This window comes from Achroia grisella, unplaced genomic scaffold (genome assembly GCF_030625045.1).
Source record: "Achroia grisella isolate CSIRO2021 unplaced genomic scaffold, CSIRO_AGI_Agris_v1 utg809, whole genome shotgun sequence".
Taxonomy (NCBI): domain Eukaryota; kingdom Metazoa; phylum Arthropoda; class Insecta; order Lepidoptera; family Pyralidae; genus Achroia; species Achroia grisella.
Window position 1 is genome coordinate 492,459 of NW_026713030.1, and position 15,392 is coordinate 507,850.

A 15,392-nucleotide genomic window follows, 5' to 3' on the forward strand; every position below is an offset into this window, starting at 1 on the left:
AACGGCATCAAAAACGGTGAAAATTTTGCGTGCGCTGCGCGAACGAAGTCGAACGAGGATGTTTGTTACTCTTTCACGCAAAACTACTGAACGGATTTTGATGGAACTTTACAGTAATATAACTTATGCATCCGAATAACACATCTTCTTCTTCTTAATCGTTTCCTCACTGCTGAGGATCGCGACTCTACAGTATCTTGTCGACCAGCTGTCGCCATCGGTTGCGCTCAGACGCCTGGTGTAATGCGACGCTGACAGTAATGTTTAGCTGACGGGATACCTGGTCTGACCATCGAGTGGGACTTCGGCCTCGAGGTCTTTTACCCTCTATCTTGCCTGTTACCATTAGTCTCTCCATATTGTCTACGTTGCGTTACGTATTTATCAGCATAACACAGGCTATATTTTTATTGAAATTTAACGCGAGTGAAACCGCGTGCACTGGTTGTAAAGTATGTTTATATTTACCTATGCACATGTTTTACGGCTCAGATCTATCAAACAAGATAAGTACTACAATCTGTAATATTTAGGTTTAATAAGTACCTACCTAATCTTGAATTTTATCTACCTATCTCCTCGCCCGGGGTTTCTTGTTTTATGATCTTTACATGTATGAATAATATTCACATTACAACGGATGTCTAGTACGTGTTATCACACGTATCGTTTCCTTGATTTGATATTGTGTAATATTAAGTTATCGACATTTTGGGTTTTTTGCGTATGAATTTGCTACGTCATACATCCGATTTTGTTTCCGGGAGTTCCACAAGGCGTACACTTGGATTTATTGTAACGGTTATTTCAATATTACAAACAGACACTCCAATTTTATTTATATGTATAGATAAAGGTTAACAAAACAGCTCTCTCTCAATATAAATGAGTATTCAATACAAAAGCTCAATTAAATAGGATAACAATTGTTAAAATCACACGGTCCTATTCTAATAATAAATAAAAATATGCTACTCTAATGCTGTTGGCCGCAGCTGGTCTTACAGCTTCACCAGAGGACAGGGAGTGTATACAGATGGAATTCCAAACGCGCGGGAGGACTATGAAGCGGCTGAAAGCCACCTCCCGCCTGACAGATACGATTTTAGTCTGAGGACCACTAGGGGTTCGAACCTCGGCTCAGGCCATCGTAACATTGATCCCTGAATTGGTCGGAGGTATCGATGGGAGATGGCAAAAAAAAATTTTTTTTTATTACTCTAATGCTGTTGGCCGTAGCTGGCCTTTACAGGTTCACCGCACGTTAAGGAAAAAATGTTATAAAGTAAAATAATGTTATAAAGTAAAATACATATGAACTTTCTATAAAACGAAACGTTAGCGCGTTTCAATTTTGTTACAGCGCCATCTATTGGCGCTGCATGCAAACAATACTATTTTATAGATTACAATCTACTTTAACAACAATAATTTTATTAACTCAAGTATTATATTGATATTTGTCAAATTTACCAGAAAAAAATCGGGTTTTTTACGCGTAACATTTTGTTCGTATCCGAGAATTAAATCTCAGATTATCATCAATCAATTTAATAGTTGTTTCATATAGACTCTAATCTCGATTAGTCTTGATAGAGAACTCATCTGTTTATCAATAACACAGTGCGCTCGGACGCGGAGCACTCGCGTTGTTTTATCTAGTCATTTTTTTTATTTTCCGTATCAGGCCGTGTCAATAAATACAAAATAAAATAATGGAGACTATCGTAGAAGAAGTTACGGATGTCGAAAAACCAAGTAAGTTTAAAGAAGTTATCATCTAATCTATACATATATACATAGAAATAATATTGTAGTTTCTGTTTGTTATGCTTAATTGTTATGCCTCACTCTTGGGTTGACTAGTAGAGATCTCTTTTAGAGACAAGTCCATCTTTTATGACTCTGTATATATTTAAGTTTACTATTGTATTTAAAAGTTCAATAAAGAATATATATAAATACATACCGTATTCACCAAAATTACATTTTTTACAATTTTGTCTGTCTGTTTATTTGTTCCGGCTAATCTCAGAAATGGCTGGACCGATTTGGACGGGACTTTTATTGGCAGATAGCTGATGTAATAAGTAGTAACTTAGGATACTTTTATTTTAGAAAAATAAAGTCAAATTCCACGCGGCCGATGTCGCGGGTGTAATGTCTTATAAAAATAAAACAGTAATTACATATGTACATTCCAGAATCAATTATGGGTATACGACATTTACAAGTGCTGATGCTGTTCTTGGCAATGATGGTGGCGCTAGGAATGAGGGCCAACATGAGCATAGCCCTCGTCGCTATGACGGATCCAGACAATGATAATGTAAGGTATTGGTAACACTCCACACTTCCCTGTACAATGTGTTTCTTTTCTTTTCTTTTATTACATCGATTGTTAAGGGTCAACACTAGGCTAGCCCTCGTCGCTTATCACTCCAAACTACACTATGCAATAAGTTTCTTTTCTTTTCTTTTATTATATCAATTTCTAAGAGCCAACATGAGCATAGCCCTCGTCGCTATGACGGATCCAGACAATGATAATGTAAGGTGTTGCTAACACTCTACACTCCACACTTCACTATGTAATAAGTTTCCTTTCTTTTCTTTTATTATATCAATTTCCAAGAGCCAACATGAGCATAGCCCTCGTCGCTGTGATGGATGCAGACAATTATAATGTAAGGTTTTGGTAACACTCAACGCTATGCAATAAGTTACTATTCTTTTCATTTATTTTATTATATCAATTTCTAATAATCCTTACTCCTTACTAATATTATAAATGTGAAAGTAACTCTGTCTATCTGTCTCGCTTTCACCGCAAAAGTACAGAACCGATTTAAATTAAATTTCGTACACTGATAGTTTAGACTCTGGGAAAGGACAAAGGCTACTTTTTAATGCGATAAAAGAGTTGTAAGGGGTTGAAAGGGGAGATGAAAATTTGTCTGGAGGTATCGTCATTTTTAATGTTAGAAGCTATAAACTTATTTTTTAGGCTATTGATTAAATATAAATAAGTGTGACATTCAAAATTATATATATCGAATCGGTCGATGATTCTTTTTGCAATTAAAGTTACTTTAAATACATTTTATTTAACGCACAACGGCCCGAATGTGAGGCTAATTGCAGAGAATGGAGTCTAACATACCATACCATACCATACCATACATTTTAGTTTTATTTTATTTTATACCGGCTAAATATATAACTTTTTTTTATATTACGATGGTGGAAAACATGCATACGACCCATCTGATGGTAAACGTTTACCGTAGCCTATGGACGCCTGAAACACCAGGGGTGTCATGTGCGCATTGCCGAGACCTAAGAAACTTTAATATACCCTTCTTGAAAGACCCCATGCTGTAGTCTCCCTGAATTCCTTGTTGATGCAAGCGGTGCGATGGTAAAAGATGGCCGTAGGCATCATGTCAAACAATTCCTCAGAATAGAGTCCGTTGTATAATCGGTAAAACACACAAAGCGAAGCGAAGCCTTAACTAAGTGACTCAATACAGCTGGAGAGATTGGGATCATCGACAATTCTCATAGCACGTCTCTGAATCGAGTCAAAAGCATCGAGCTGGTATCCAGGTGCTCCTGCCCAAAGATGGGAGCAGTACTCCATGTGCACCGAACCTGCGACTTACATAATAGGAGTCTCTGGTCCGCAGTGAAGTACCGCTTCACTCTATTGAGCACACCGAACTTTTTGGACGCCAGCTTTATCTTTTCTTCGAGGTGATTACGGAACTCAACTGTGATAGAGATGTCGACACCGAGAATCTCAATACTCTTAGAGATAGTAATGGACGTGTTCTGGAATTACGGAATCACAGCAAAAGGGATTTTCTTAGCGGTGAACGCGCAGGCTTGTGTTTTAGTAGGATCGAATTGAACTAAGTTCAGTGGCCCCCAATCGGAGACTCTGGTAAGAGTACTCTCGATAAATAAAACTAAAAGCATTGTAGTTACTTGAGAATTGGCATTAATGCCGATATAAAAACTTTCGCCGCTGTATTTACCCTATAGCAACAGTGGCGAAAGTAGTAAAGTTACGTGGGAAACCGCGATAATCTAATATAGATATCAATTTAAGATTATCTAATAAAGTGGAATAACATATGTTCTTCAGATTAGAGGAGCACGCAGTAATTTATACAGGGGTTTTCCAGTTAAATAATATAAAGGAAACCCCGATACTCAATCGGCAACAACTATTTAAAAACACAGATTAGCATATTATCTGGAATGTACAATATATATTTTTTTAAATAATAATAATAATAATCACAAGACAATCCACACAGCGCCATCTAGACCCAAGTTAAGCTAGCTAAAGCTTGTGTTATGGGCACTAGATAATTGATACAAATACATAGATATTTTTTTGTAAATACATACACATATTATACATAGAAAGCACCCATACTTATGAATACAAATCTCAGTGCCGTGCAAGGAATCGTACCCGCGACCATCGCGTGTAAAGGTGTGCTAAACTGCTAGACGACCAAGGTTAGCTAACTAGCAGTTTAGCACACTGCAATAAATAATATCTCAAAATTAATATATATTTCCTAAAAATAAAGAAGTCAAAGATTTAGAGCCCCTACTCTAAATCTTTGACTTTTTTATTTTTAGGAATTGTAGAATTAGAATTTTAGAAATTGTACATGGAACAAATTTAAGTCAAGTCAAAGAACAAATGTCCAAAAACAATGTATTCCATATAGCGATACAAGTTTATAAAAAAATATCTGACGCTATAATGGAGCTTTCAGGAGGACAGGAAATTAAATAATTGGTTACTCCACAAATGTTCTTCTTAAATGAATTTTTAAATACCTAATAATATAATGTTTTTTATAATTCATTTGACGGAAAATGTTAATTATTTAGAAAAAAATAAGGCAAAACATAATGGGACATTACAGCACACAATCATGACTAGTGTAGACTACCTACATATATTTATCTCAAAATATATTTTATTTGACTAAAAATGACTTATTACTTATTTATTATTATATATAAATATGTTGCGACCGCTTATTCGCTTGATATGCTGTTTGAAGGAATTTACAAGATCTGAAATATGGTATGGGATAAGTCCTTTAACAATGATAATAAATTAAAGTAGAATATGTCTTAATACATATTGAAATAAATGATAATTATAGCTGGTAAGAATGAATTTTTCGTTTCTATTTAATAGTCCTTCGATTGGAGTGCGTCCATTCAAAATGTGATCATCTCGTCATTCTTCTGGGGCTACGGGTTCCTACAAATACCTGCCGGCGAAGTGTCTGCCAGATTTGGCGGGAAAGTGGTCATCATATTATGTATTATCATCAACTCAATAATCACTCTGTTGCTTCCAACAAGCGCGTACAACGTAAGTATCGTACATTTAGATTATTTTAATTAATTTTGGAATCCTTTTGTTTCTGTACAAAAGTCACAAAGAATTACATTTAATTAGCAAAAGGTTACTTTTCTTAAATATCATATAATCTGCTAACAATAAATAATTAGTAATTTAAACATAAAAAAACAACCATTATAATCCAATACGGCTGCATGCATGGAGGCATTCTACCCAAGATACTGGCAGCATTACCTTTTTGAATGGCCATACTTAGCCTCTGGGCAAAGCAGCTACCAGCTGTTGGGTCACAAGTAACCTCGTTGAGCCGCGCGCAAATACTTAAAATTAACACACAAAAAAAATAATCATTGTAATCCAATGTGGTACATCGAAGCAGTGTATCCAAGGTTAGTGTTGCCTCTTTAAAAAGCCATACGCATATGCCCATGCGCGCATCCATACGTTCAGAGGCATAGGAACTACCAGATTTCGGAGAACTGCGCTGAAGCGCACGCCAAAATCAATTTGCCTTCCAGGCTCCAACGTGAATTTAATTAGTTTTATTCTTCTTTAAAGAAAGTGACAGTTTCCTGAAAGTAGCAAGAGCTCCACCGACTAAAGCGTTGGTTTTACATTTACGATTGAATGATTGAATTGTTTTTTAATTTAATTTATGAACATGTCTTAAATTTCAGGGTGATTGGAAATCGCTTCGCACTTGTCGCATACTTCTAGGTTTGTCTCAAGGATTTCTCTATCCCTCTGTGAATAACCTTATCAGTAAATGGGTTCCTTTGGATGAAAGGAATCGTCTTGGGACCTTAATATACTCAGGTTTGTTTATTCTTCACTTTTGATTACTTTTCCAAAGTGTTAGGTCGTACAAAATGTACACTTTGTAAAGTTACAAAATGATCGTTTTGATATAGAAAATATTTAAGCATTTTATAACCCAAATCAGCATCTATGTATAACCCTGACAACCCTGGCCCTGATAAACTTGAATTTATATATTTTTTTAAAAGTTCTGATGAAAACTTCGCTAATCTCGACAAGTTACCAGTTGGATGTTGTTTTGAAACCAACCAAAACCATTCATTTAGATCAGTGATTCCCAACTTTTTTTGTGCCCCTGCCCCATGTCTCCAGGGTTAAACGTGTCATATCTACTATATTTTCAAATTGCCCCCCCTTCCCTATTTTGAAATTTAATTGTGACGTGGGGCCCACGTTGGGAAACACTAATTTAGATCCTACAATGTGAGTGTGAAGTGATACCAATTCTTAATGGTTTTCATTTTCAGGAGCCCATTTAGGTACAGCAGTACAACTAATGGCATCGGGCTTCGTAGCAGATAATTGGGGTTGGCCTGCTATATTCTACGTAAACGGCACGTTAGGTTTAATCTGGACTGCCATCTATTTATTCTTAGGCTCATCATCTCCGAAGACTTCGACAATTATAAGTGATAAAGAGAGAATCTATATACAAACCTCACTGGGACATACTGGTGAAGAAAAGGTACTGAGATCAAAAAATAAGAATGGTTTAGACCTCTTTCTGCTTCTCAATCATCGATTGATTGAATCAAATCTTGATATATGTATATAATTTTAAAGTAAATATGGTTCACTCATTCGACATTTAGACTAATTTGGATCACAACTTGACTGGAGCACAGCAATGCTAATATTGTATATTTTCTTCCACTCAGTAAATAGTGTTGGTAATTGTCAAAAGAGATGAATGGACTGCTTGAATGATGAACTCCAAACAGGAATCAATGGAAGACAAAAACATATTAAGATTATTTGAATAAGGAATTTTCTATTCTCTTTATATATTTTTTTATTTTCATAATATACATTTTACGAAATTAAAAATACTCAAATTTCAATCGGTTTCACTCTTTGTGTTCATGCAAATTACACCTTACTTACAATTTGTAGGACTTTATCAGTGACGTATATAATTTAACTAAGTACCCTGTCTTGTTTTCAGATATTGCCGACTCCGTGGAAAGCTTCAATATTCTCATTGCCATTTAACGCATTGATCCTCGTTCACAGCGGTCATGAATTTGGTTTCTGGACTCTGATGACACAAATACCGATTTATATGACCCAAGTTTTAGGAGTCGATATTACAGCGGTGAGTTCAATTGAAATATTACTATTGAGAGCTCGTGGCTTAGTAATTAGTGAATTACTAAGTCTCACAGACACGAGACAGAAATGTCGTGAAATTAAGTTTGGCTAGCACTTAATAACTTTATTACTCCATTGTGATAAAACACCGAACACATGGTGAGCGGTGTGTTTAACCTATTCTCCAGGTTTAGGTTCCATTCTTTTCATGGTGAAGATTTACATACACACGTACAATACTTTTGTATTCATGATTGTTTATATGATTGTTTTATATATTATGTACTCGTATGTATTAAAAAAAAAGTATGAAAGTATTTACTATCAGTGGTCTAGGGCCCATAAGGGGGCGTCCATAAATTACGTGAGGTGTTTAAGGGGGGAGGGTATCGATTCAAATCTCATCTAATCTTATATTGGAGAGAGGGGAGTCTCGGCAAATATCACGCAATTTTTTTTTCTGATTGAAACAAAAAGAAATTATACTATTTTGGTACATTAAATTCAGATTGTACATGCTTATTACACTTATGTATAACTATCAGCAATATTGATTATTAGTCTTAACTAGTCGTAAATAAAATAACGAAGCATTTTTTTTCTTTTTTCAATAACAATCCAACGCGTTTACGTAAGAAACCCACATTTTGAAATAGGGTTATTGAGGGTTGGGGGAGGGGGTTTAATAAAATCTCACGACATCTCACCTACAGAAAAATAAAAACAATTCCTCACGTAATTTATGGACGCCCCTAACACAAACTCTGCTTACCGTGGTACTAGATGGCGCTGTGTTAATTGTCCAGAGTTATTTATTTATTTGTGTGTGTTGGTGTGACAAAGTGTGACAAATGGATTTAGTTTATACATATAGAACGGAATAGTGATATAATCTTAAGTTTAAATGATATCACAAGCAATCAACTGCATGAATTCAAACAAAAATTACAAATCGACTTTTAGGGCGCCTTCAAATTTGCCGCAGAGTGCCTGCACGGTGGCAGCGCGTCTGCAGCGCTGCAGACGCACTGGTATCGCTAGGTTTGAGAATCATGAATGAATGACGAATGTACATAATCCATTGTGAAACTACGTACCGCATCGTTAAACTTTCCAACCTGACTAGTCCAAAACAATACGTGCGCATAGTCACTAGTCGATCAATGAACTAATGCGTGGCCGCAGCGCGGGTGGGGCGCTGCAACCGCGTGTTCTTTATTTACATTAATATATTCAATTGAGTTTCTTGCCAGTTCTTCTCAATTGGATCTATATACCGAACTGGACGGTAGGGAAAAAATTAAAATTAGAATGTAAAAATTTGACGTTTATAAGCGGCTAAAATGTCCTACATGAATAAATGATTTTTTAATTTGAATTTGAATATATAGATTCACAAAGTAGCGTGACCGCAGCGCTGGAGACACGCTGCCACCGTGCGGGCACTTTGCGGCAAATTTGCCTAAAAGTCGATTTGTAATTTTTGTTTGAATTCATGCAATTGATTGCTTGTGATATCATTTAAACTTAAGATTATATCACACTTCCGCATTACACTTCACACACACAAATAAATAAATAATGCTGGACAATTAACACAGCGCCATCTAGTCCCACTGTAAGCAGAGTTTATGTTAGGGGGCGTCCATAAATATATAGGCTTCCCTTACTTTGCAATTATTCACTTATTTCAGTTTATTACATTAACAAGAATATGAGGGAACAATAAAAAACATTCGATCTATATACTTCTTTCAGCGGTCGTGTGTAAATTCGGTAATAGGTTATCATTATGTCAGTCACGCTGAAGGAGCTACCAACTTCATTACTTCGAGGCTCGTACGCTTCAAGAAGCCTTTTATATGCAAAAACTGTTACAGACTAGAAATCAGGCGTGACAAGACACTAATGTAAGGAATAATGGAAAAATATATGATGTTATGTTTTTAGATATGTATCTCTGTATTTCTGCGTGATGTATTGGAACCTTGCCTAAAATATATATTAAATATGCTGGTGCATATGCTGGTGGTCACTATTCTCCCAAATTTGAATTTTAATAACTGTATTTATCATAAACATGTTCCACTATTATTTGAAAAAAATTACGAGCTGAGTTTCTTGTCAGTTCTTCTCATCTCGATATCATTCCGAACTGACGGTAGATTTGACATATCATAAGAGTCTGTAATAGACCTACATGAATAAAGATATATATTAAATGGAGTCTCCATTTAATATATATTTTAGTTTTTATATTATATTTTTTAAGGTTTTTAAGGTTTTATGTATATAGAATCATATTTATTTATTATGAATTACTTAAATAGTAATATATATGAAATTATGATGATATTTATTTCTTTCTTTACAGAATGGTTTAATGTCAGCGTTGCCATACATGGTTATATTCATAATGAGCTTCCCGTTTGGATTTTTGTCTGATTTTGCGCTCAAAAAGAAGTGGTTTAGTATCACAGTAATAAGGAAACTATCTAGTTCTATAGGCAAGTATATTTATATATAATTCTATTTATATACCTATTGGATAATATATATAAAGAGGCAATGAAAGCGCACGTATTATTTCATATTTTTTTTTATATTTTAACATATTATAAAAAATATTGTTAATCGAATCAATATCTCAAAATTTCTAAATAAATCAAATCATTATCTTTATGCATGAAAACTTCTCGACTAACGTAGCCGTAGATAGAATGTAATTAAATATATAATGTAGATTAAAATAAATGTGATGACTATTCAAAAGTGCTTCAATGTAAGTTCATTTGAATAAATGATTTTCTATTAGGTTGCGAACACTGATTTGATTTTTTGATTTTTTTTTATTTTTTTTATATAGCATATGCTGGTGGTCACTCTATTCTCCCAAATTTGAATTTAAATGAAATAGTATTATTATAAATATGTACAACATTAAAAAAAAAAAAAATACGAGCTGAGTTTCTTGTCAGTTCTTCTCATCTCGAAATCATTCCGAACTGACGGTAGATTTGACATATCATAAGAGTCTGTAATAGACCTACATGAATAAAGATATTTTGAATTTGAATTTGAATTTATTCTATTCTATTCTAATATTTCTATTTGTTATTCAATATCATTTCAGGCATGTATGGTCCTGCTATAATTTTAATTGGACTAGCTTATGCTCCGGCTGACGTCAAAATAGTGCTGTTACTACTCGCATTAGCAGCGGGTCTCAACGCAGGCCATTACACTGGAATTTTGGTGAGGTCACAGTTACGATTTTTTTCTATTTTTGTAAGGACAAAAAACTGATGATCCTCCTGATCCAAAGTTTCTAGATAAACGCACGGGGCGGTCCGCGATTGTGGCTTAAAACACGAGTCGTATAAAATTTATATAATACTAGTTATTACCTGCGGCTTCCCTCGCATTGAGTCTATAATAAATATATGATTTATAACTTCATTACTGACTGCTGCTGAAAATGTTGATATTTTATTTTTTGTTTTTTATATATTAACATTTTTTTGTTTTTAAATAAAAAGTATCCTATGTTAATTCTAATACCTCCAAGAACATTTGTAGAAAATTACATGACGATCGGTTCAGTAGTTTTTTCATGAAAGCGTAACAAACATACCTACTTTTTCATTTATAATGTTAGTAAGGATCAACTGTGCGACGGAAAGTTGCGTCTCTCTTGTCGACTTCATCTCCCGAGCTCCATTTTTTATGTAAAGCTTATAAAACCGTCAGTAAGGAAGTCGTGTCCGCCATGCCGGCGCTATCCCGGCGGACCTATAAATAAAACGTCCCGAATCATATTTTTTTATAAGCAAAAACCTTCACAGTACTGCTTCTGGAATGTGTAATCGATAGTTCTAGAAATACGTTCTAGTTACCAAGCGAAAAAACATTAATCAAGTCGATTCCATTGCTTTTCTATCCATTCCCAAATATTGTATGTGTTAAAAAGGCTACTCTATTCAATTGTTGTTCTATTTGTTTATATATATTTTTTTATACTACTTAGGTGGCAAACAAGCCTACGGCCCATCTGATGGTAAATGGTTACCGTAGCCTATGGACGCCTGAAACACCAGGGGTGTCACATACGCGTTGCCGACCCTTAAGAAACCTTAATATACCCTTATATATATATATATATATAGTATAATATAATGCTACGTTTACATTCAGCCGCTTCCCCTGCCACTCGCGCTGCTGGAAGTATTGCCGGGCGACAACTGAGCGAGAGGGTTGAATGCAAAAACACGCTGCTACTCGCGATGCCAGTCCTTTGACTCGCGCACGAAAAACCGACAATCGAGAGATCGCTGTGCAGCGCGAGTGGCAGCGCCAATGGCATGGGAAGTGTTTCCATTCGTGTTTACACTCTCGCGCTGCTCACTTCCCTGCCGACTCGGGCTGAGTGTAAATTGGGCATTTAATTGGAATTGGAAGGTTTATATATAGGTTTATATTTAATGCACACCCGTGCGAAGATATTTGTTTCCCATGGTATAGTGAGCTCAACCAATAGAATTCTGGAGCTATTGCAGCATATTTAATAACTGTTTTTTTTTTTCCCATAGTACAGTCAGCCAGTAAAATTCTGGAGTCATTTCAGTATATTAAAGAACTGATTTTGTTATTTTTTTTAACAGTTGGCGCATTTGGACATTGCTCCAAACTTCGCAGGAACACTGATGGGCGTCACGGACTATATCTCCAGCAACATGGGTACAATGGCACCGAAAGTTGCTGGTTCATTACTTAAAGATGAGGTTAGTTCTGTAATCTAATATATAACTTAAAGGTGACTGACTGACGTAGTGATCTATCAACGCACAGCCCAAACCACGGTACGGATCGGGCTGAAATTTGGCATGCAGGTAGATGTTATGCCGTAGGCATCCGCTAAGAAAGAATTTTGACTCATTCTACCCCCAAAGGGATATAATAGGGGATGAAAGTTTGTATGAAACTTTGTCAATTTTAAACCGATCGGGCTGAGACTTTGCATGCATATAGCTACTATGACGTAGGTATCCCCTAAGAAAGGATTCTGATAAATTCTACCCCTAAGGGAATAAAATAGGGGATGAAAGTTTATATAAATCTTTTTAGATTTTGTTCCTAATTTTTTACACACGCTGAACAAAAGTAAAGCCACAAAAACTACACCTAATTAATAATAATACTTACTACTACGCGAGCGAAGCCGCGGGCAAAAGCTAGTATAATATATATAAATAATCCTAATTGAAATGACTGTGTATTTATTGTAAACATGTACAACATTTTTTTGAAAAGAATACGAGCAGAGTTTCTTGTCAGTTCTTCTCATCTGGAAATCATTCCGAACTGACAGTTGTTCCAATTTCACTGGAAGAAGATGAAAGAAACTTGCGTGTTGCTCTTTTAAATGATTTAGTTGAAACTTCAAATTTTTAACAAATTAATTAGAGTCAATAAACAACCAAATGGTTGGGTAACTAAATAAGAGTAAATGTATAGAGTTAATCTAAGTCCAGTATCCCAGCATTACCAATACCAGCATTAATATTTCGGCAAATTCTTTCTTGTTAAACATCTAATTCTATATATATATATATATATATATATATATATATATATATATATATACATAGTAAATGAAATATATTTTACTTTTATTAGGTTAGGTTAGGTTTTACTAGCTTTCTAAAAAAAAAGTAGCCTAAGTTCACATCAGCTACCTGCCAAAAAAAGTCCCGTCAAAATCGGTCCAGACATTTCAGAGTTCAGAGAGCCGGAACAAAGACAGACGGATAAAAATTGTAAAAAATATTATTTTGGTGTATCGTATTTATATTCATATGCATGTAGTAAAAAACGGTTATTTCAATATTACAAACAGACACTCCAATTTTTTTATATGTATAGATTATTATTATTCACTAGCTTACCCCGCGAACTCGGTTACGCCTCAAAAGTAAATATGTAAAAAGTTTTTAGAAGTTTAGTTACGCAATAAATTTCTGTACGCACCCTGTTTAACAGGTATCAGTATGGGAAAATATAATTGTTGTTTTCACTATTTTACATGCAATTTCTTCATATTTTATCACCGTTTACACCTTCCTGGATTTCCATGAATATTTCAAGACAAAAATTACCTAAATCGCTTCAGCTGTTGTTTTTTTATTATGATAATGGAACGGTGCACCCGCCTGCGCTAACGGTTTACGCTGGCGGGGCACCAGTGGAGGATGATAAGATGAACATGAAGTCAGGTCAGTTAGTGACACATTCACCAAGAATATATCACGATGGTTTCCAGGAGGAACCGCGTGGAGGTCAACCTGACATGGTACATTGCTAGGTATAAGATAATCAATCCACATTACTAACAATCCCCTTTTTTAGCGAGACTAACGAACACCAATTCATTTATATATATATATATATATATATGTATATATATATATATATATATATATATTTGCTTTCAGACCGAGCCAAGGGAATGGCGTAAAGTATTTTTTGTGGCGTCAGCCATTTATGTCGCTACCAATACATTCTACGTCGCATTTGGTAGCTGCGAGACACAGAAGTGGAATGAGCCTAAACCAAAACCTGACGACAATGGTAAGAGCAGTTATTAATTGTTGTAGAAATATGTAGTAAAACTATTTGTGACTGGAAAAATGCGTTTAATGGTAAGATGGTAGACAGTGAAGTGACATAGTACATAATTTTGTTTTTATTCCATTTCAGAGATTAGTGGGTACAAACAGACAGATAGACAAAAATAGTCAATGTTATTTTGGTGTATGTACCATATTTATATTCATATGCATGCAGTAAAAACAGTTATTTCAGTATTACAAACAGACATTCCAATTTTATTTATATGGTCCATCCATATAAATAATATTGGAATGTCTATGTACGGATGCATTACAAAACTTTTAATTTATCTGTTTTTCTACAATATAACACATATGTATTATACATAAAAACCTTCCTCTTGAATCACTCTATCTATTACTGAAAACTGCATTAAAATCGGTTGCGTAATTTAAAAGATATAAGCTAACAGACAGCGGCGACTTAATTTATCCTCTTAGGGGTAGAATTTATCAAAATCCTTTCTTAGGGGATGCCACCGTCATAGTAGCATTATGCATGCAAAATCTCAGCCCGATCGGTTTAAAATTGACAATATTTCATACAAATTTTCATCCCCAATTTTATCCCCTTGGGGGTAGAATTAATCAAAATCCTTTCTTAGCGGATGCCTACGTCATAACATCTACCTGCATGCCAAAGTTCAGCCCGATCCGTCCAGTGGTTTGGGCTGTGCGTTGATAGATCACTGTGTCAGTCACCTTTGAGTTATATATATTTACATAGATAATAGTCTGACTATTCTCGTATGTACATAAAAATATTGATCTTATATTCTAAATGACAATAGGAAAATGTACACAATATTAGATTTGTCTTACTAGACATTATTAAATGCAATTATTATTTGTAGGTACCTGTGTCCCATATCCTGCATTGAATAAATACTGTCAATTGGTGTTTAAGATATATAGATTAGGTACTCCCAAAATAACGAATAAATATAGGAATATCGTAAATTGTAGCGTTGTAGGTAGCTGTAACTGCCTTAGATATGGTAATGTAATACCCAAATCTTGTTAAATTAATAGGCACGCGTTGAAGTGGGTATCATTGTAAATAAGACAGACTTAGCCAACATGGAAAAGGCTGCGATACTGTTCTTCATATTATATTAGTACTCTTATTTATTAATAACTAGTACTTCATATTACAAATTTCCGATAATTGTCAATTCACGTCACTTCAC

The 15,392-nt window shown here is 34.9% G+C and overlaps 1 protein-coding gene across 1 annotated transcript; it reads left to right on the forward strand.

Moving 5' to 3' along the window:
- The first annotated feature begins 1,715 nt into the window (after positions 1 to 1,715).
- On the forward strand, positions 1,716 to 14,178 carry LOC131851914 (putative inorganic phosphate cotransporter). The gene is made up of 10 exons (XM_059202468.1): positions 1,716 to 1,758; positions 2,205 to 2,329; positions 5,234 to 5,413; positions 6,082 to 6,220; positions 6,691 to 6,908; positions 7,389 to 7,538; positions 9,909 to 10,041; positions 10,668 to 10,789; positions 12,196 to 12,315; positions 14,026 to 14,178. Exons 1-10 carry the CDS (start codon positions 1,716 to 1,718, stop codon positions 14,176 to 14,178), a joined length of 1,383 nt encoding a protein of 460 aa, XP_059058451.1.
- The last annotated feature ends 1,214 nt before the right edge of the window (positions 14,179 to 15,392 follow it).

Coding starts and splice junctions, on each gene's coding strand:
- LOC131851914 (XM_059202468.1), top strand. CDS start 1,716: ATGGAGACTATCGTAGAAGAAGTTACGGATGTCGAAAAACCAA. Junction 6,221..6,690: donor TGGGACCTTAATATACTCAG/GTTTGTTTATTC, acceptor TTTCATTTTCAG/GAGCCCATTTAGGTACAGCA. Junction 12,316..14,025: donor GTTCATTACTTAAAGATGAG/GTTAGTTCTGTA, acceptor ATTTGCTTTCAG/ACCGAGCCAAGGGAATGGCG.